Consider the following 22,181-nt stretch of genomic DNA (forward strand, 5'->3'; position numbering starts at 1 on the left):
GCCTTCCTGCAGTTTCTGGATAAAGTGTATGCTTGGAATCTTGCTGGTTACCTTAAGGTTAGAGGTACTGCTGAGTACCCAGTTCAGTGTCCTACACTAGGCAGGCAGGGGTTAGAAACACAGGACTGAACTGTGGTTCCAGTGACATGGAAGTGGGTACGCCTGTGAGGCTTTGCTCACAAAGCTGCTGGAGCCCACAGAGAGCACTTCCCACCACAGTTAAAATCAACTTGTATTCTTTGCCCTGATCCTTACCAAACACTGGGGCTGCTGTATCACAAAAACACTGATTCAGATGGTGCAGTGCCTTCATTTAAGCAAAACATGTCTGAGTGTCTCCACGGAGAGCACTGGATGTGAGAATTGAGGCGTGCTGGTGTGAACAGGATCAAAGTGCTGCTGCTGCCAAGCACCTGCACCCCTCTGTGGCTGGTACAAACGCTTCCACCACTCATCATGTCAGCGACTTCACGTTGCGCTGCGCGTGTGCTGCGGTGCTGCCCAGCCCAACAGAGAGGGGCTGCAACGGAGAGAGGGCAGCTGGAGCTGCAGGGCTGGAAAAGGTCACCTGCATTCAGACAGGCACTGACCTTGCCTCGGGGTCTCACCTTTCTCTTGCACAATCAGCTGGTGAGTTGGATCGTGTTTTCACTCTGTTTTCTGCCATGGAGAAGATGCATTGTTGTGCATGGCACACCCTGTGCATGGCACAGGCAGACACGCTCATCTTACCTGAAAGTGAAGGAGGGCCATTCCTGCACCTGTGCGGGTTTGGGATTTTGTGCAAATGCAGCATTAGTTCATCATTACAGCAGTCCAGTAAAGAATGAGCTGGAAAGGGGGATAATTCCTTAGGATGCAGTCTGTTGCTCTTTGGTGCAATTAAACTTTTGGCACTCATGTATTAGCTGCAGGAAAAGAAGTATCTCTGTGGATTCTGTTCTGTAGTACAAAGAATCTGGTTTGAACAAACCCCGGGTTTACAGAAATAGTCATTATTTAATGTGCTTACTGGGTCAAACTTGTACTCACAAAGCTTAAAACTAGATTGTCTCACAAAACAAGAGGCAGGACTGCTGCTTGCCTTTGGCTATCACCCAACCAATCTTTACACTTGAACTTGCTTTTCAATTTACTACAAGACGGTAGTAGATGTTTCTCACATTCAGCAATTCTTCACTGAAGACATCTTAAAACCTGTGTTTCACCCTAATGCAAAGAGAATTCAGCAATTAATTCTAGCATTTGTTTCATAGTTGGTTGGGTAGCTTATGTTCTGCATGCCTGCCGTATTAGCAAGCTGAGCACACTTTATAAAAACAAACCAAAAAAGCCCTTCACTTCTCTCTCAGACTACTTTGTGAGAGGGACACTGAACTAGAGGATGACCTTTCCCCAGTGAACTCGTGTAGGATGCTTTTCCCTGTCAGAGTGGGCTGTGCTGCAGCCCTGCGTGCCAGCCTGTTGACAGACCCACCGGCGGGCCCCGCTCCGCCAGCCGCGCTGGGAGCGCAGCAGCCCAGACGGGAACGTCTGGCAGAGGCAGCGTGCAGGAATGCCGTGCAGAAAGCTGGCCTGCATCACTGCCAAGGAACTGGATTAGATGAGCTGACAGGACTCGGTTCCTATCTGCAAAAGCAAATTTCTAATCTCATTTTCTGCTTTAGAATAACATGTTTCTTTTCAAAGCGGGTGCCAAGCTGTCTGACATTAAAAGTTATGGCTCCTAAATACTTAATAATGAAAATGCAATCTGTGAAAACACAGCAGGCCTCGTTGAAAAAATGCAAAGGAAAAAGAAAAACCCACCTTGGTTGCTATTATTACTATTCTCAAAACCAGGGTGCAGCGGAAGCCAATGGCAGTCTGGTATCACTCTCTCAGACAGATGTTACCCAAGGAGCTGCAAAAACACCTGAGCAGCAAGACTAAGTCACAGCAGGAACTAATATTAGCTCATGCCCTTGACACCCTGTGTGCACCACAGCTTTTCCTCAGGAGTTTGCAAATGCAGCATTAACCAAAAAAAGCCATTTCTGTAATGTGGCAAAGCATACAGTTCATTGTGGTCATGTGAAAAGTCATCTCGAGAGTTGTGTCCTTGGGAGGGTTAGGAGCAGGAGCAGAGCTTAAATCCTGTTGCAGAAAGAGTCTGAAATTTTCAATGGATTTCTCTAAATTCCATCTTTCACCCCTGTTCATTAGTAACTAGGAAAGTAATTCCCTTTCTGCTGTCACTTCCCCTGTGCTACCTTCTGCAGCAGTTAATAACATAAGAGTATTGGATCTGCTTTTTACCTGCCAGATGTCTTTGGGAAGAGCCATTAAATATGCTCACAACAACCACAGTTTTTCAAGACAACGTAAAAGATCTGTATACACAAAAGAAATAAAAAAGCCTCAGTTTTCCCTCAACCAGAAAAAGAAGCCCTTAACAAAATCAACAGATAGGCAGCAGTGGGAGAATAAAGAAGATAAATGGTAGTGAATATGCAGTCCTTAATTACATTAAGAATTCTGTCAGTTGGATTTTTTTTTTGAAAAATACAAAAATCCCACCACTCCTCTGCAGTCACTTATTCACTTTACATGTAAAACATCTTGGAAATTTTTCAAGTGTTGTAGGGTTCCCACTAACCTCAGTCATGGTTTAACCCCAGGCAGCAGCCAAGCCCCACACAACCACTCACTCATTTCCCACCAGCAGGAACAACTCTCTGGGGAGAGAATCAGAAGGGTAAAAGCTGGAAACTCGTGGGTGGAGATAAAGGCAGTTTAATAGGGAAAGCAAAAGCTGCTCACACAAGCAAAGCAAAACAAGGAATTAATTATCTGCTTCCAGTGGGCAGGCAGGTGTTTGGACATCTCCAGGAGGGCAGGGCCCCATCAGGTGTAACAGTTTCTTGGGAAGACAACTGGCATCACTCCAAATGTTTCCTCCTTTTTCCCCCTCACTTTACATACTGATATAATGTGGTCTGGAATATCCCTTTGGTCAGCTGGGTCACCTGTCCTGCCTGTGTCTCCTCCCACACTCCCTGCACCCCCAGCCTCCTCCCCAGCATGGCAGTACCAAAAGCAGAAAAGGCCTTGGCTCTGTGTGAGCCCTGCTCAGCAATAACAAAAACATCTCTGTGCTATCAGCCCTGTGCTCAGCACAGATCCAAACACAGCCCCATCCCAGCCACTGCGAAGAGAATTAGCTCCAGCCCAGCCAAAGCCAGCACACCTAGTATTGGGAAAGCTGGCAGTCACAATCAGAAGTGTGACAGAAGACACTCTGTCACCCAAGCCACAGCCTCCTTCACACATCACAATCACCCCAAAATAACGAAGCCGTGCCTGCGACACACGGGGGGAGCTGAGGTCATGGAAGTACAGAGGAACTGTTCTGGAGCTCAGCGTCCTGCTTCAACCTGGAGCATCAGCACCAAGCTCTGTGTGCTTGGAAACCTTTATGTTTCTTGAAATGACAATTTTAAACAACAAAAAAAAAACCCTCTTGATCATAATTCTGAGTCTATCTGCAGGAAGGAAGGAAAATGCTTTTGTGCTGATCTGTAATGAGCCTCAGGTTTTAGATCTCAAAAGGAATTTTGCTCTGAAAAACCACCTCTAGTGAGGGTCTTGCCCCAGGGTGATTTGCTGAGAGATGTGTGCTGGGCTTTTGTTCTCCCTATGACTTTTCCCTAAATGCAGTCTGGAATTAGATACTAAAGTCTGACTTCTTGTAGATGTTTCTTGTCTATATGAAGAAATATGAAAACTCTCAAAATCCTGATTAAAACCATTACATAAACCCCCATAGCAGTGTATTTCCATCAAGATGTCTAACTAGCCCTGTGGCTACAAAGCTACATTTCACTGATAATAATCTGTGAGAATCTAGAGCAGGAACTACCTCTTTCCCTGCAAATGACCCTACAAGAAAAATCAATCTTTGCCCTCACCAAAAAAAAAAAAAAAAAAAAAAAAAAAAAAAAAAAAAAAAAAAAGGAAACAAAACTGGAACCAAACTGCTTATTTTCCTCTAGAATCAGTGTAATTCCAAATAGTTTCTAACTTCAGTATGGATCCTAGAAAGAAAATAGCATCTCTACTTTGACCCCTCTCAGAGCAGACCCATGTACATCCAGTTGAGCTCAATGAGCCAGCGAGATTTTCTTATTACTGAAACTTCTCAATTGAGACTTCTCCAAGCCAATGTTGCTTTCACCTGGCTCTGAACATGAACACAGATTTGCTTTCCCCTTCATTTGCACCACGATTTACATTGTGGCTTTGCTTTCAGCCCCAATTTTTATTCAGTTCCTCTGGCCAGTGAGAAAGCATTTTTAATTGCTCAGTGGGGACAGCACAATAAAGATGTCTGAAAACCCAGAAGAGGGAGCACGTGGCCAAGCCTTTGGCTCTCCCATGCTGCATGGTTTGATGTGTTGCCCACTGAAGTCTGTGGGAGTCTTTTCATTAACTTCAGTGTGACTTAAAATGACCCGGTAACCTGTGGTGCCCTACACCACTCGGGTGGCCAGGATTAATTCATTTTAAGTTCTGCTAAGAAAAGCTGTCTGAGGTGCCCAAGCATTAGGCACTCAAAGAACTTTCAGATCTTGCTGCAGATTTCAACCATGTGCACCTCTAGCACATAAGGCCATAGGGGAAAAGAAAAGGTAAGAAGTTACCTTTGGCTGTGGTGACTCCTGTCACTCAGGGGCAGCTGCAAGGCTTTCCTTCGGGCTGGGGTTTGGAAGCAGCACAACAGTCACATGGGAGAATGTCTTTTTTAAACCCTCACTGCTTTTCCTTCCCACTCCCTTCCAAAAATATATAGGGAATGTGGAGCCAAGTCATGCAGAAAATGTTAGGGTTTGCACCCCTAATCCAATTTCTACTTCTCCACAAAGACACATTTTCCAGACTCTGTGAGTCATCCTTTGTGGTGAGCTACACCTTCTCTTGTGCTGTAGGGCACAGGTAGCAGGGGTGAAGCCACGTGATCCCAAGCACCACACAGGTTTCCCCATAATTACTCTCAGGATACACCTGCTCCTGTGTTTAACACTGAGTCTTGAAACAGCCAAGCCAGAAAATTCAGGCAGGAAAGCCCTTCTTTATCCCTCCCAAATACGATGCAAGTGTTTTAATAAAATGGGTTCATTATTCCCTGCTCTTTAGAAGATGAGCAACTGAAGATCAAAGAAAGGCATAGAACAGCTGACAAAAAGCTAAAAGCCCACAGACTTTAGGGAGCTCAAGATCCCTGGCAGTTAACAAAGCAAGTGGAAAAGGCTGTGGTCGAGCCTTTCTGTGGGCACCGATGATTTTGAAATAACACACTGCCCATCCCACAGGCTGGATTTAGAGCTAGGAGGAATAAATACTGAATACTCTCTCTTTGGAAACCAGGTCTCCTTTTTTTAAAAACAAGCCTGCTTGGAGAACTCCAAGAAATTAAGTTTAAATAAATCAGTTCCAGGAGTAGGACAGCTGTGCTCAGCATCCACTTTAAGATACTGACCTTTCATGAGCTGCTGCTTTCCACATTTTCTAGTGGTTCACCACAGCTGTATCTACAAGCTTTGAATTTCTTCAGAGATTACCTAAATGTCACTTTCCTTGCCAACATCTCTCCAGAGAATCATTCCAAGTGCATGAAGCTCATTGGGAATCTTTCCTGAAGTATTTTGGGTCCATTCTATTCCACTCTCTCCTTGCACTATCCAGGCTGGTCCACAGCAGCAGCAGCAGAGAATCCCTTTGCCCATCTCCACGTAACATCATTGCTCGTGTCTTTCAAAGACAGCAAAAGGCTTCAGTGTGTGTTCAGGGACAGGCCTTGACAAGAACGTACAGGCTACTTAATGTGAGCCTTGAGCAACCAGTGCAATGCCTCAGTTTCCCTTTCAGAACCTCTGGGATGGCACATCCCACTCTTGAGAAACCATCAGAGATAAGCAACAAGGAGTAGCCTGACCTCACCCAACCCCTGGTGTCTTCTTGCATCCTTATCAGCAGCCCCTATCATATATCCTAGTGGATTTTTTTAATTAGATTTTTTAAAATCACTTTTTGACACTAAGCAGAGCCCAGTGTGGGAACTGCTGATGGAAAGCTGCTGCCCTGAGCTTTTGGAGCAATTTAGAGATCAGCAGCATCACTGTACCCAGCAATCCAGAAGGTTTATAAGAACACAGCTAAAGCCCAATTATCCCCAGCTATTTACTGAAAGCTGCCTTAAAGTGCCTCCCTCCTTCTTTTCCTTTTTAATGAAGCCTTCCTTCCAGCAGTGTGTGTGAAAGTGTGCTCCTTCCCAGGCAGTGATAGGAGGGAGAAGGGAGAATCATGCACTTTATGGAACAAGGGGGTAAAGGGTAATGAGAGCAGAGGCACCTACTCAGGGCTAAAGGCTGCCCTGGTGAAATGGGATGTGCTCCTCCCAGCACTGAGCAGCCCCTGCCCACCAGCTGATGGGCTCTGCCCAGCTCCTCCCCAATACCACAGCAGGTACAGCCAAGCCCTCCAGCCTCCCGTTTCCAAAGAGAGTGGGAATTCAGAACTCTTCTAGTTGAGTTTATAAATGTATTGGCAGCAATGCAATAGCTAACGCTTGGGCTGGAGGTATAACAAGAGGTTTTGCTGAAATTCCCCCAGAAAATTTAAAAACAAAAATCAGATGAGTGCTGCTCTAGGCTGTAGGCCTTTCCTTGTAATGAGACATGCAGCTGAAGCAATTACTAACTTTAGTTTTTTTAAAAAGCAATAGCAGTTTGACTAGGAGGTCTTCCTCCAGGAATGAGCTAGTAAATGAAAACATTAAGTTAATAAGGGCTTGAGTGCTTCAGATCATTACAGAGATGGCCTACAGCTCCACACTTCACCAACTTGATTTTTTTTTTTAATATTATTGTCAAAACAGCTTAAAGAAAAGCCCCTTCGGATCCACTCAGCATTAAATGCAGCCTAGACAAATGGCTGCTTTCCTCCATTAAGCAACATTTTTAAAAGCAAAATACTAATAATTAAATACCACTGATGAAAAATTGCTTCAAATAAATAAAGAGGAACAGATGCCATTGGCCTTGGCAGCTTTCATGTCAGCGACCTGAGCTGCTACTGAACCAAATGGACATGGTGCTGCAGGAGCTGGGAGAAGCACCATGGAGAAACTCCCATTTCAGCTACAGCCAGACACATCTTGGGATATGGTTTATGTTTTTTGAGCAACAGCCAGGGCAGCTGATGATTCCTGCCAGCCTGGCATCCCCCAGTTAAACCCCTTTTATCCTGCCTTCACCTGAAACCACCAATGGGCAAACTTGCTTTGGGACAGGTCCAGAATTGGGATCTCTGTTGTCCAGAACAAAGCTGGAGCCTCCACCCAGGATCAAGGTGGTCATGCACTGCCTGATTGAGGTCCTTCATGGTGGCTGGGGCCAAACTGGCCCAGACTCACCACAACAATGGTGTTTGCCCTCACCCCATTGCCCCCATCCAGGGCAGAATGCCCAGGAGGCCAAAAAACTGCTACTGCTTTCACATCTCAACCAGGGCACATCTCCACAAAAGAAGGAAATTCTCCAGGGGATACCTGGACAGCAGAGTTCTTCCTTCTGTTGGAGACTTCTTATAGATTATCATCCTTTTTCCCTCCCATCCCACCTTCTACAAGTGCATTCCTAACTCAAACCATCTGAAACTTATTCTAAACTCTAAATGTGATCAACTAAACATAACCAGAGAGAACTTCAGGCCTTCACTCCCTTCTGTGGGGGGGTTCACAGAATCAATTAGGTTGGAAGGATCTGTGAGGAGGATGAAGTCCAACCTGTGACTGGACACCTCATGTCAACAAGACCATGGCACTGAGTGCAACATCCAGTCTTTCCTTAAACACCTCCAGGAACAGTGACTCCACCACCTTCCTGGGCAGCCCAATCCAGTGTCTAATCACCTTCTGTGAAGAAATTCCTCCCTATGTCCAACCTGAATCTCCCCTGGCACAGCTTTTGACTGTGTCCTCTGGTCCTGTCGCTGGTTGCCTGGGAGAAGAGACCAACCCCCACCTGGCTACCACCTCCTTCCAGGCAGCTGTGGAGAGTGTTAGAATCACCCCTGAGGCTCCTTTTCTCCAGGCAAAGCAACCCCAGCTCCCTCAGGCAAGGTCCAGAAGCAGGGAAATCATATTGCATATAAGGTTACTGCAATATCACAAACTTAAGCTGGTTATTTCTTTCTTCTTTATTTTAAAAGCTACAATATTCAGGTAGCTCAAGAAAAAACAACCTTTGGATTTTGTCTGCTCATAAATCCATCACAACAGCTTGGGGGAAAACAGTAAATAAGATATTGGAAGAAGAGCACAAGAGGCCAAAAGAAGAGCATCCGCCTCTGGATGTGCTATTTGCAACCAAAGTCAGGTAGCAGGCTGTGATATTAGTGTGTGGTATTGATTTGTTCTTAATCCAGAGAAATGCCCCTGTAATGAACTCTGCTGTGCCCTTAATGATTTCATATTGAAGGATGTTAGGTGCCTTGCTCATAACAGAGTAACAGCAATTCCAAAAATAGCAATCCTCATAATAAAATGTTATTGAGAATCCTGAATTTCAATATAAAAGGGACTCTGCTGTACTCAAGGGCTTACAAGATACAAATGCATACTTTAAAAAGTTGTATTAAAGTCATGTCGGTACCTGAGTTACTGAGACACCATAGGATGCTACTCCAGGGAGCAGCTGAGCCCCAGGTCCCCAGGAAACTTTTAGGCAGATGTAATACAGGCTGGATTTAATCCCACCAGATGACTGGAGCTGGATGTCTAGAAAGAGCTGAGATGCTTTTGGGAGCTGCCTGGGGGGGCAGGAGAGTGTGGCTGCGGTGCTCCTCAGCAACCATCAGGGACAGCTCGGGAACAGGGTGCTGGGCCAGGTGCCACATGCCTGGTCCTGGCTCTGCTGCTCATCCCCAGCCTCTGGCAGATGCCCCTTCCAGAGGGTCACCACCAAGCTGCCACTGCAACTGGTGCAAGGAGGCTTGAGGGAGAGGGCAGCCACCACCAGCTTCCAAGTGGGAAGAAGCATTCCCACCAAGATCTGGGCCACCACAAAGAACTCAGGAGCTGGGAGCACCAGGCCTAAGGCTGACCTCACTGGCAGGGGATTCCCCAGCCTCAGCTTTGTCAGTGCTGCAAACAGGAGCCCCAAATTAAGCCCACCAGGCTTCCTGGCCTCCATCAGCACAGAGCTCATCCTGCAGGCTGGGGGAAGGATGGTGGTTCCACCACATGGTTGGTGCCAGAGCCCTTCTCCTGGACTAGAGGAGCAGAAGGGAAGACCCAGCCCTGCAAAGAGATGTTGGGGAGTAGCTTCAAGCTTTCAAATAACACTCAGGGACCAACTGACTTCATTAAGAGAAACTGGGGGCATCTCCTGCCACCTCTGGTGGGACTGGGGACAGGATTAATTAGCTGGAGGAAACAAGGGGTGAATGTTTGCCTCCTACAAGCCCCAAAAACAAGCTCAGAGGTTGGTTTTCAGGTTATCCAGGATGTAGACTGGAAAAAAAAGCCATTAGATCAATTATGCCTTATTAAAACCATAATTGCTCTAATTACAGCCCATTGCTCCTGACCCCTGCCCAGAAGGTGATGTCAGCCAGGCTGCCCCTACCTGCAGGGTCTGTGTGTGGGGCAGGGGGGAGCACCTGAAGGGCTGTGGCTTGCTGCCTCCTCCAAGAACCGTTCCGGGGGAAAAGTGGTATTAAAAACTGGACCAGAATGGTGAACTTGTTCCCCTGAACTGGCTCTAAGCAGGTGAAGCAGGAACTGGCTCCCTCTCCCCAAACCCCAAACTCCCCCTCTGCTCCAGCCCAGTTCCTGCTGCCAGTTAACCCACAGGCTGGCAGCACCTGGTCCTCCCCAGGGAGACAAGCAGCATCCTTAGACCCTGTCTCTGAGAAAGACTCTGAATCCTAAAGCAGTGAAAAAAGAGTAGCAGTGCATGGAGAGCAGAAGCTATTTGCATCCATATCCCAGAAACCTCTGCCTGCAAGAACAGAATCAAGTTTACTCCAAGCTCCAGGCTATGTGAAACCAGAGAAAAATAAGTGATTCTAAACCAGAATGGTTTTAGAAGAGGAGTGCCACCAGAGTTCAGCAGTTTTGTGTTTTCATAACTCCTTTGGAGCTGTATTTTTATTGTTACTTACAATACAGGCAGAGCTGAAGAGGTGCAGCTGCAACTGGGGCTCTGTGGAGCTTGGCACAGCTTGAACAGGCACTAAAAGGAAGTTTTCAATCTAAGAGGACAAGGAACAGGAAAAACTGCTAGGAATTAATTTGTCCATCGTGCTGAGCAGGCCCTGGTGGGGAGCTCAAAGGTGAGAAGGAGCTCAGCTCTCACTCAGGAGGTGCAGGATGGACTTTTACTGCACTGCTGCCTGCTCCACCATTCCCACCCAGCACCAGCACCAGCAAAATCTGCTGCTCATCTCACCAAAGGAGTCATGAGCTCTGCCAAAGACCCTGGCACAAGAGGTGTCCTCAAGCATCCAGGCAGACAGGGGACCCAACTCCTGTATTCCAGTCAGAACCGTAACCACATCCCCACCAACGCACCGCTCTGCCTGTGAAATGCTGCCTCTTCTCACCCACGTTTGTTTAAATTCAGTTCACTCCCTGAAGGCAGAGTTGGTTTTTTGGTGTAAAGGGGGCCAAGAGCCCACATTTGTTGGAACTATGATTTTAATAGCCTGATCCCGTGACATTACCTGTGATAAGTGAACTGTAAAATACATGTGAAAAATGTATTTAATACATATGCAACCTTCTTCACTGTTTCATGATTTAGGGCTCTGCTCCCTGTTTTGGGGTTCAGGATTTTTCAGTCTGGAACTGTAGACAAACCTCAAATGTTTCTTTTGAGTAATCCTGCCACAACTGCCAGCTAGAGCCTAAACAACTGAATCATTCATGAGCCCCTCCACAGAGCACGAGGCATTCAGCAGAGGAAAGAGCACATCAGCCTTTAACTGGCTGCTATTAAAAACCTGGAAAGGGCAGTGGGAGAGGGAAGAAGGAGGAAAAGGAAATAAATTATAATGTTGATCATGTTTGTGAAACAATGATGGAAGACTGATGGAAAACACAAGGAGAAAATGGGTATTAGCCTGGGATATCTTAGACAGTTGGCCACATTTAAATGGGACAAGATTTAATTTAGGTGAATATAAAATAGGTCCTGATGATGCTCAGTATATAACAGAGAAATAACATGCAAGAGAAGAACCACAAGAGCTGGGTGTGGAGGAACATGCCTTCAGATGTCATTTTGTAGTGAGATTAGCTGTTATTTCAGTCTGGAGAGAACTGAGCTGACATCCTCCAGAAGTGAAGACAGCAGCTGAAGTCCAAAACCCAAGCCTGGTGCCTCACATTTCAGGTCATCATTGCTTAATTTCGCATCCCAAAATGGGCAGCAAAGAATCAAAGCATGTAAAACAACATGGGAAAGTAACTAGCCAGTAAAGACTGCTTGGGAGGGTAAAAAAGTTACTAAACAGGAAGGAACTCGGGAGGAGGAGAGGGGAGATGAGTCTGGAAGGATCAAGCACATTTTTCTGGTGTCAGACTTCTGGGATGAAGGGGCTCCAGCCGTTCTGAGCAAAATAAGAAATACCAGCCCCACCAGTAAGGGTTTTTCTGTGGGCAGTGGAAATCCTCCTGTGTGGCAGGAGATCTATGGGTGTACATACACACACACAAGGCCAGAGCTCTAAAGCATCACCCCACACCTCTGCACGCCAGTGTCAGTGCCTGCTGTGGTTGCCTCTGACCCCAGGGGGGCAAGGGGCTCAGTGTGACCCTCACCCTTCCCCCCATGGCTGCCAGGGACACATGTGACAGCTGTCAAAGTCACATCTGGGACTGCAGGGGGGCAGGGTTGGCTGTTGCTGTCCCAATGCTGGGAGAGAGCAGCCAGTGGCAGGATTAGGCCATGCCAGGGCACGGGGCTGTCCCTACACTCTGTGTGGGTAGAAACTGCTCTGCTCTTGTCAGCCACACAGTTCACTAAAAAATGAAGCCTGGAAATGCCTTACACTCAGCAGCTCATTTTTGCAGAGAGGAGCTGTAATCAGAAGAGGGAAAGCTGCTGATCCTGATGGCCTCAGCCCATGCAGCTTCCTTGCTGTTAATGCTGGCACACAGGAGGAGCAGCCTCCTTTGCAGAGCATTAAGAGGGCTTCAGAACCCCAGAATGGTGCACTTGGAATGAGTCACTGAATGCATTTGGGGGGGCATCAGCATCCTCGCTGCTCGTGTGATTACAGCTTGTTTGAGAGCATTACACTCCTTCCCCACAAGGAATTTTGTCATCTTTGAAGGCACCACATGAATCTGCTCCCTTTTGCCTCCGTGGCCAGCTGGGAAAGGAGAGAGCATTCCCCTCTGCCATTTCCCAAGCAGGCTGTATTTGTCCTGTCTCACCAGGGAGGAGAGTATCAGCCTCTGAGCCACTGCTGCAGCCCTGCTCAGTCCCAGCCCATCAGGAAAACAAGGACATTACAATCACCACTGAAGGGAGGCTTCGTAAATGGCAAAAGAAAGGGGCACCAAGGCCTCCCTAGGGGGAAAATTCCCCCAGTTAAATGGCAGGAGAAGAAAGGGCATGTCTGTGAACTGGTTGAGGGTTAAAAGCAGCCTTGCAGGGGAGCATAAAATACTCATCTTGTTTGAAATGGTAGGAACAGAGGGAGTGCCCAAAGCTGGACCCTTGCAGAAACTGCTCACCACTACAGCTGTTTTCCCCTTTATTCCTGAGCAAATTGTGCTGACCACGTGGCCACCCCAGGAGCTGAGCTAACTGCTGCAAAGGCAATTAGCACAGCTGAAATATCCAAGTCCAAAGCGAGACAAGCCTGTGCTCCTGTCTCCAGAGAGGGGGAAGCACCCAAGAGACCTGAGGCTGTGGGGATGCTGTAAGATGGCAGTTGCATCTTGATCACAAACACTGCAGAAGCCCTTTCAAAGAGAAAGAGAAATCGCGTTAAAGCAATTCCTTCATGCTTAGAAACATTGCTCCCGACGTGCCAGACACCACCCCAGGACAGTACTACAGAAAGAGTGGTAATTTTCCTCTGGGGATGGGAAAAGGTGGCTGTGGCCACACTGCACTCCTAAGGACACAGAGGGGACGAGGACAGCCCTTCCTCCTCCGTTTGTCCTTCACCTTCAACTCACTTCTCCTGGAAATGGGGCTTGGGAGGAGGTCTCATAAATGTACACAGTCACATTCGTGTGTCACCCCATGCGTCCCAGGAAGGCGCAGCAGTCCCGCAGCGCGGCACTGGCTGGCTCCCGAGCCGGCTCTCTCCCCCGCACAGGCAAACACGCCTGCGGGCTTTTGGCAGGAATCTCGGCTCAGAGCCGAGCGCAGGCCAGGTGGAGCTGTCAGCCTGTCCTGCGTGAGCAGCCCCAGAGCCGGGACCCGCCGGGGCCGGAGCGCGGCGCTCCCTCCCTCCCTCCCTCGGTCCCTCCCGGGCGCACTCCCGGCGCTGGGACACCGCCGTGTCCCCGTCGCCACCGCGCGGCCGCGCCCCGCACTGCGGGCGGCGACACCGCCGGCACTCGGCGTGGCACGGGGCATTCCCACCCCCGCATCCCCCCGGGTGACCATGGAAGACGGCATCGGTCTGCTCCCGCTTTTTGACCTGCCCCTGGTCAGGTCAAAATCGTGGAGATTCCAAGAGGACACGTTTATACCCCTGTGGCACCTAATAATACAATAATAACTATCAATACTAATAAATCTGCTATTCATTCTAATAAATAATCATAGTTTTAGGTTGCAATCGGTGATTATACTAATGGATCCTAAAACATAATCTTGTAAATAGAGTTTAACAGATCCCAGCAGTAGATTTTTGATAATTGTATTAATAGCTAATACCAATACTATAAATGCTAATGCTTACAGGAGACGATAATAAACACGAATAAAATAAACTAATACTACTAATTAATAAAAAATATTAATAAGGCTAATAGCCACCCTTGTCACTACCCTGACAGGACAGAGGGCAAATGATGGGTGACACTGCAGGCCACTGGTGACCCTGAGGCCTTGGGCTCCCCTGGACTGCACTGGCAGGTTTTGACCCATTACACCAAACTGCGCCTTCTCATTAGGCCCAAGCTCATAATAATTAAGCTGTGTTCTCATTTGACCCCTTCATCAATTATCAGAGCCTCAAATGCCCTCAAGTAACCCCTCCCAGGAACTCCAATGACCCCTGTGACCGTGAACAACCCCTGAGGTTCTGCACCCTGAGCTCTCACGGGGGAACAGCGTGCAGCACCCTGCAGGGGCAGGGATGTGAAGCAGACTCCCCTCAGCTTCTTTCCCTGCCTTGTCCCTCCATTCATCTTCTTGAGGAGTTGGCTCCTCAGCAGCACGATCTGAGCAAGGCAGAGAACTCACCTGGCTCATGGTAGCCCTTCAGTTGTGCCACACACAGTACAGAGTCTTAAGCTTTATTTTTCTATTGGCCAGCAATTTAAACTGGGTTAAAAAAACCAAAAGCAATTAATATTGTTACACAGAGAAAAGTATAAAACAACTCAGTAGACACAAGCCAACTTTTTTGTGTTTATGTCTCATTCTTCCTGGCCTCTCCCAACCCTGTACAATGTGTTTGAAGGGAATGGGCAAAGGCAGCTATGAAGATATGCTTAAGAAATCAGAAATATTGCTTCAAGCAACATGCTCAATATTTTCCTCTTAATTAGTAGTCAATACTTGTTAAGGAACTTTACTATAAAACAAGAAATAATTTAGAGATTTCTCCTTTAGATCATTACAGAATAATTTAGATTTCTTTCCTCTCTTTCTTACTGTTGTGGAACCAAGGATACACCTCAGTTCCTCCACCTCTCTTTCTGCATTAGTTGAGGATTATTTCATAGGACTGATAATGGAGGAGTTTCAGATTGACCTGCTCTGAGTTTTAAGTGTTGCCTTTTAGCGCCAGTCCACAATTTCTGCTCTGTGAACCAAAACCCCCACGATGCTGCAAGACTCTTTACTGGGCTGGATGATTATATAGGCTGTCTGCTGCCAGGGGCTCAGCCAGCACTGCTAAAAGGCCAGAAGAGGGAAGAAATTTATTTCTGAAGGTCTGAGCTTTTCTTCACTGCTCAGAAACACCAAACTCCGCTTTCTGCTGCTTCATGAGTGTAACAGGCATACCAGGAAGAAGGGAACAAGACAAGAGGAACACAAGATCCTGTGAATTCAGGCTATGATCCTGCTGGCACCAAGTCCATGGCAATGTCTGTGTCCTGTATGTAGCCAGGACCCCAGTGCAGAGCCAATACTGAATTAAAACCTATTCCTCAGCAGCAAACAGCTAACCCAGCACTACCAATTTACCAAGCACACTGGGGCAACTGGTTGAAACTGACTCTCCTGACTTTCTTGGCAGTAACCAGTGAAGTGAGATTACAGACAAAGCCAGAAAACCCTCAGCTAATTAATAAGCTATTTGGAGGCTGAAAACCATTGGTGTATATCCATTTCCTGCCAAGGAAGGTAAACCTGGAAGTTTTAGTTAGAAAAATCAAACCAAGGAAACATCTCAACATGTAACAGATGAAAAAGGTACTTCCACTAACTGAGCAGGCCAAAGGGTAGCAAGATATGGCAGCCTCACAAAAAGACCAGTTCTTCACCAAACCTTATCAGGGGATAGGGAGGTGGAAATAAGAGTCCTCACTCATGCTGGAAACCAGTCAATAAAACAGACTAGACCCAAAAAAGGCAGTCCATCCTCTTTGCTCCAGAACTGCTGGGAAGCAAAAGGCCTCTTGTGGCTCCTAATGGCACTGTGTTGGAGGAGGCTTCAATGAAGAGAAGGAAGAATTGCTGAGAAATCCTAAGGCACCCACAACATCTTGGCAACATGAGTGTCACACCTAGATTTCAGCTGCACCAAGTTGATCTCCCAGTCAGCTGGGCAAGTAGCTCCTGCTCCCAGTAGCCAGGCAGGCATCCTCTCTGGTGGAGAACAGCTGTGTTAGGACATTGGTGCACACTTGGGAGGAGGGAGAGAGAGAAATCTTCTATGTAGGAGAAACTCAGCTCTGGCTCCAGCTCAGTGCAGAACCATCATCTGTCCTCACAGTCAGTGCCTGTGAGCCACTTCTCAGAAGAGCAAACCATGATTCTTGTACAGCATCCTGATAGCTTCATGTTGGCTTGGGAGAAGCCTCAAGGGAAATGGCCTTGGATAAATCTTGCTTTGTAGTTATATCAAGGGATTGTTGTGCTAAAGCTTCTAGCAGAAGATCCACAGCTTTTTTTTTTTTCTTGACACTGAAGAGGACCTGCTGAACTCCCGGCTGCCTTGTGCACAACAAGGAGGGTGACTTTCCCCAGAGGGGCAGGTAAGGCAGTGCATGGGTCTAAAGGCATTCAATTGCAGAGCCAAGTCCTCAAGTTACAGACACTTTGGTGGTGGTGGTGGTGGTGGTGAAGAGTGGTCAGGTTTGGCAGGTGCTAAGGGAAGCGGCAGAGGGGGAGCAACAGAGCTCTCACAGCTATTAATATGGTTCTGACTTTAAACTCTTGTACAAGCAGCAGGTGAAAATCATCCCAAAGATCTGCAGTGTAAAGGGAAGAAAGAAATACATGAAAATCACAGAATGGATGCAGTGGAATCAGCAACTTGCAAATTAACAGTTCAGACCCACATGAGTGTCAGCCAGCTCCTGCCTGGGGATAACACACTCCAGCTTGCAATAGGCAGCAGGAAAAAACAATCTGTGCTAATCCTTGTAATTAACCACCAGTAGCTTCCTGGGGTGTAATTTGGCTGCTTGCCAGAACAAAGGGGAAGATGAGGAACTCCCAGACACATCTGCATCATGAAAAAAGAATATCCTATGCCATCCCCTCTTAAAATGAGAGTGCAAGACATTCACATTCTACACCTTCATTGATCACCCTCTTGCAAATCATTGCAGACCCACAGGGCTGTTCTTCAACATGACACAGCTGAAGGAAAAATTCTGGGTAACTCGAGATAATCCTTAGGATCCCGGGTGGGAAGATCCCTGCTGCAGGGCAGGCAGTTATGGGACACAGCCACAGGAGGGCTTCCTCGAGCTGCCGAGCCACGGCCTCCCACCGCCCCGGAGAGCAACTCCTTCCCCGGCCCTGCTGGATATGTCACCTGCAGGGAATTCACCAGACTGGCACAAAGGCTTTTGCTTTGGGCCTGGTGAATCCTCGGGACCCCGAAGTACCTGGCAACTTCTTGCCAGACAGGGAAGAGCAATAAAACATCTTTATTTCCATCTCTCAGCTCAGGAGTTCCTTCAACTTCTGCCCAGCACCCCAAAACTCCCCTCAGCCCTTTTTACCTGCACACAAGCAATGCTGATGCCCACTGCCCCGATAATTTTCAGATGCTCTTGAATGAAGTTTTCCAGCTTGGTAATGCAACCACTCTGCAGGGTGAAAGGAGGGACATGGAAAATCAGCTTCATTTTAACCTCTTGTTTATTTTAATCCAATGTTTGCGACCCTTGAAAGCAGCACTTTTTAAAATTATGTCTGTGAGCAATCTCTTTCCCCAATATCTCTGGAAAAGCTAAGCAGATGATGTGAACTGTGAACTGCATCATGCCTGCTAAAGCTCAGGACAAGCTGGCTCAGGAACCTCTGAACAAACCCAAGCTGGCTGCTGGCAGTGCAGGAGAAATGCAGAAGAACTGACCACATCACACAGAGAGTGCCATTCTTCTTTCAGGTATGTGGAGAAAGATTCACTGGCTCACTGCCTAGCTCCTGCCTGGAGGGGATGTTTATTCCTGTGAGGCCAAAAGGCCAAGGAAATGCTGCTAAGTGCATCCAGAACCAACAACCCTAACATAACTGAAACCTTTTAAGAGTAAATTCTTCCCACTGCTATTTATTACAGTTTGGTTATTGAGTTTTGGTATCAACCTGGAAAACCAGGCTCTGTTTGATTCTGCCTTGCAACTGTCAATCAAGGACCAGAAGTATCTCCATTTGCACCTCATGGAGTAATTCCAACCACAGGAAGCTGTGTCAAATGTAGGACTTGCATCCAAATCTCCTCAGAACTAACAACCTCTCCTGCTTCCCCCCATAATTAATGTACAAAAATAATTATTTTCCTCTATATCAACATATTAAATAACTAAAGAGCTGAACACTCAGTTAAAGAAGTGAATTCTGCATTCTAAGGAATATTACTGACCTTGAAGCCTACTGACAGTTTGCAGTAATAACCCATCACCATCACTCCCTGCCCACCTCCTTTACACACTTTGTGACAGGTGGCTCTGAAGCCCTTCTGCTCTTTACCTCCTTGTAGATGTTGGAAGGATGGTCTCTTCTGCCACACAGGTCGGTGATTGTCTTACAGCAGCTGTCTGGGACTTTCCTCCCACTGGCCTCTGAAGATTTGATCCACAGGCTGTCAGTCCAGTCCGTGTAGTTGTTGCTCCCACAGCACTTGAACTGCACACACAGAGAGCAAAGGCTGAGCCTGCAAGCACTGCAACCTTCTCCTCCAGCCTCCCTTATCAAGCCCTGGGTTTCACCCTCCTTGGCAGATACTCCAGCTATCTCATGGGTTTGGGTTTTTTTATAATTATTAGTGACTTTTGTGTTAAGAGTTCTCTAAATGGCCCTTTAAATATCAAGTTCATCCCTCCTTCAGCAGCTGTGACTTTTGTTTACTGTTGGGACGAACTGTAACCAGAGTGCACCTGCAGCCGCCTCAGCTCATAACTGCGTGTTAATGATGGCAACAGGATAAGTTTAATTACCAGTTACCATCACAAATGCACCTGCTATGGCACTATGCAAAGAGCAGCCCCTGTGCTTTGAAAATGCCTATGCACAAGGGCCTTTTCTGTGGGAAAACCTGTCAGAACTGTGGCAGCCCTAACCTGAACCACCCCTGAGCCAGGCACAGCAAGCAACAGTGGCAGAAGAGTTCTTCTTTCATTACATCTTGCTCTCTAGGGTACTGAAAAGCTTAATGAAAAATGTCAGCAATTTCTCCAAAGCTTTGAACTGGGAACGTAGAAGCAGCTGTCAGAATGACTTGGCAGCTCCAGTTCACTGGGAGCAGTTCAGATATCATTTCCCCAGTGCTACTGGTCATGCAATTCAGTGATCACACCATGAAATTCTGCCAGTTGCATGGCTCAGGCCTTGCACTTCACCCAATTTTGTCTTGAATCACAACATACGCTCAGCTTACAGAAGAAAGACCTGCAGGTTGGGTGTCAAGAGATGCCTTTTGTGTGCTTGGTTTTAAGCCCTGAATTCTCTTTGCCTCCAGAGACACCCACCTCCTGCTGCAGTTTGTCCACTGCACTGGTAACACTCTCTTCTCCCTCCCTCCGGTACTTCTGGGTCATGGTGTTCTTCAGATTTTGTTTCAGCTCCAGGCTCAGCTGAATGGAAGAGACAAATGGGATGAAATCACGAGGCAAACTCACTCCTCAGAATGACCCAAAGCTCTGCACAATTCCATTGCTTTTGCTCCAAGAGGAGGATGGAGAACCTAGTGGAAGCTACAGCTTCCTTTAGCCTCCAAGGCTGGACTGGACAGGCCTATTTCCAAATGATTACAGATCAGACCTCTGTTTAAATAACAGCACCTCTGCAGGGAGGTGCTTTGGGATCAAATTTCAACCACATGTGTTACACATCCCCATGTGGCTTCTCACCTTGAATGTGCAAGATTGCCAGGACATGCCTGCAATGAAAGGGAATACAAAAGTGTGCCTGCTTAAACATGTATATGCCTGTGATACCACGTGCAGTCTTCTCCCTCTAAAGCCTGTAAAAATATACTAAAGACTCTATTTTTGTAAAAAATAAAAATCACTCTGTCCAGGAGCAGGAAGAAATCAAGAGCCCTTGGCATGATGGACTAAAGCCACATAGACCAAACAGCTCTTGTATCATCTTGAAAAAGGATGTCACAGGAGGGAATTAAGCGTGTGATTGCAAAAATCACTGCAAGGCCTTTCTTGATAATAGAGAGACAAAGTCTGATTTTGCAAGAGCAGAATTTCTGAAAGCATAATCATAAACCACTGGCATGTTCAAGTGATTGGATTCAAACACTTATTCCTATGGAGACTCTTAATCTAGCTGAATTCTTCTCACCCTTTGGTGACAGCCAAGAAGTGCCAAAGAGCCATATCCTTTTTTTTGTTATCCTGGTTGCATCTCTTTCTTTTTTTCCTTTTTCATATTGGTTCATGCAGCAACACTGCTTTATTCCAACACCTTTTAAATTCCAAGTTTCCTATATAAACCAATATACACAATGCCAACATGCATTTTAGATGGGGTCAATGGAATAAACAGCTGAGCAACCTCTTTATATACCTTTTATTCTATATAGTAAGTAGTAAATGAGAGGTCAAACATCTGGTTATACTAAACTGTGCAAAATATAGTCTGGAGTTTATTCTCCATTTGAAACACTGCTTTCTCCAATCCCAGGTGTCAGATGGGGACAACACCTACCTCACAGAGATGATATGAGGCATCATTCATTAAGATTTGAAAAATGCTTTGAGATCTTGGGCTGGGAAGCTCTACGGAAATGCAAAGGCCTTAGCATAATAGAAAGAAAGGAAAAGGTTCAGCAACTGAAAGGCAGAGGCAAATAAAGAGGAGAGTCCATTAGCAGAATTATTACTTGGGAGAAAAGCAGTTACCTGTGGGCTCACGGGGAAGAACTGCAGCATGGAACAGAGATAAAGAACCAGTTTAGACACACACATGCAAGCCTTAGACACCAAAGCAAGGGCTGAAATAAAAACAGTGGCAAACAGAGCAAGCAGCCTGCAACCAAGAGAGAAGCAAGATTTATCAGCCAGAGGGCAAAGGGATGTGCAGCTGTTGATCAGAGATGCACTCAAGTGATCTAAAGCACTCAAGAGTACAGTTCTGAATATGCTGTCCCTTATTTCAACCAGGGATCAGCTCCTCTTCATCCACTATCACATATGAACCTCATGCCTTTGCACAGATGGATGGACAGATCCTGGCTTCCTGCCATGCCTGCCAGGATTGATCTTTTCCTGTTAAATATGCACATTCATACCCCAGATCCCTCCTGGCAGGAGCCAGTACAGTTCTTTGGCTCCTTGCAAACCACCAGCGCCCATCCAAGGCAAAGCATAGAAGGTCCAAGTGAAAATGGAATGGCAAGGAGTCCTGGCAGTGAAGTCAACAAGATGGGATGTTCAGCTGCTTTTCAGACAGCCATTTGATAACAATCCTAATTTGCCACTTCCAATCAATTTCCAGACATGAGAGCAACTTTGCAGGCTGTTTGTGCCTTGGCGGTTAAACTCCCTTTGAAAGCAAAGTGATGAATTAAACTCTGCTCTCAACAACAACAAGAAGTGCCAAGCCAGACCTGCAGCTGTTGGGAGCCTGTCCTGTGTCTCCTGCCCCTCAGCTGTGCTGCTCAAGTAAAGCTCTCAAAAAGTTCTTGACCTGAAAGGACCTCTCAGCTGGTCCATTCGTTACCTTTGCTGGATGCAGCAGGAACAGTTCCTGTGTCCCGAACACGATAAAGTGGCATTAACGTGATTTCAGTTGCTTGCACTATGCCTTGAAGGCTGTAAGGAGACTTCCTAGATCTACACAGCCTCAAAAACTGTCTCGCACAAGGGCCTGCAGAAAAACAGGGCACCACAGGAAGGAGCTAAGCAGCAGGGCTGAGCAGCCCCTTGGAGTAATAACCACCACTTTGTCAAAACCAGTAAATAATCCAAGGTCTTTCATACATGAAGGGGAGTGAGTAGGTGAGCCACAAACAGACCTATGTCCCAAGCTTCCAGGCCAAATTTTGTCTGGAGAAATGGGATGGTAACAAGCTGCTCTCTCTCCCGTGTTTGAGTCTCCAAGGACTAATGTTCACTCACCTGCTGGTAGTAGATATAGGCCAGGATTCCTGCAATGATCTCCAGAAGAAAGATGCATAGCAACAATATGAAGTACTGTAAAATAATGGGGAAAAGACATTAGAACAGACCATAAGGAGATGCCAGGAGGCAGCTTTTCTTTACCTGGTAAAATGCCTGACTCTATCCTCACTGATGCTTTTCTGCAGCA

The 22,181-nt window shown here is 46.8% G+C and overlaps 1 protein-coding gene across 3 annotated transcripts in view; it reads right to left on the reverse strand.

The window, feature by feature from the left end:
• Positions 1–14,516: 14,516 nt before the first annotated feature.
• The window catches only part of CD151 (CD151 molecule (Raph blood group)), a 31,928-nt gene continuing 24,263 nt past the window's right edge, over positions 14,517–22,181 (reverse strand). For all 3 annotated transcript variants that reach the window (XM_059849121.1, XM_059849123.1, XM_059849122.1), the window contains 5 exons: positions 21,992–22,066; positions 19,388–19,492; positions 18,390–18,545; positions 17,420–17,506; positions 14,517–16,657 (listed from right to left, as the gene is read on the reverse strand). In XM_059849121.1, coding sequence (XP_059705104.1) covers positions 16,598–16,657; positions 17,420–17,506; positions 18,390–18,545; positions 19,388–19,492; positions 21,992–22,066 — 483 coding nt within the window. In that variant the 3' untranslated portion in view covers positions 14,517–16,597. The remainder of the gene's footprint in view (positions 16,658–17,419; positions 17,507–18,389; positions 18,546–19,387; positions 19,493–21,991; positions 22,067–22,181) is intronic.

Source organism: Haemorhous mexicanus, chromosome 6, assembly GCF_027477595.1.
Source record: "Haemorhous mexicanus isolate bHaeMex1 chromosome 6, bHaeMex1.pri, whole genome shotgun sequence".
NCBI classification, from domain to species: domain Eukaryota; kingdom Metazoa; phylum Chordata; class Aves; order Passeriformes; family Fringillidae; genus Haemorhous; species Haemorhous mexicanus.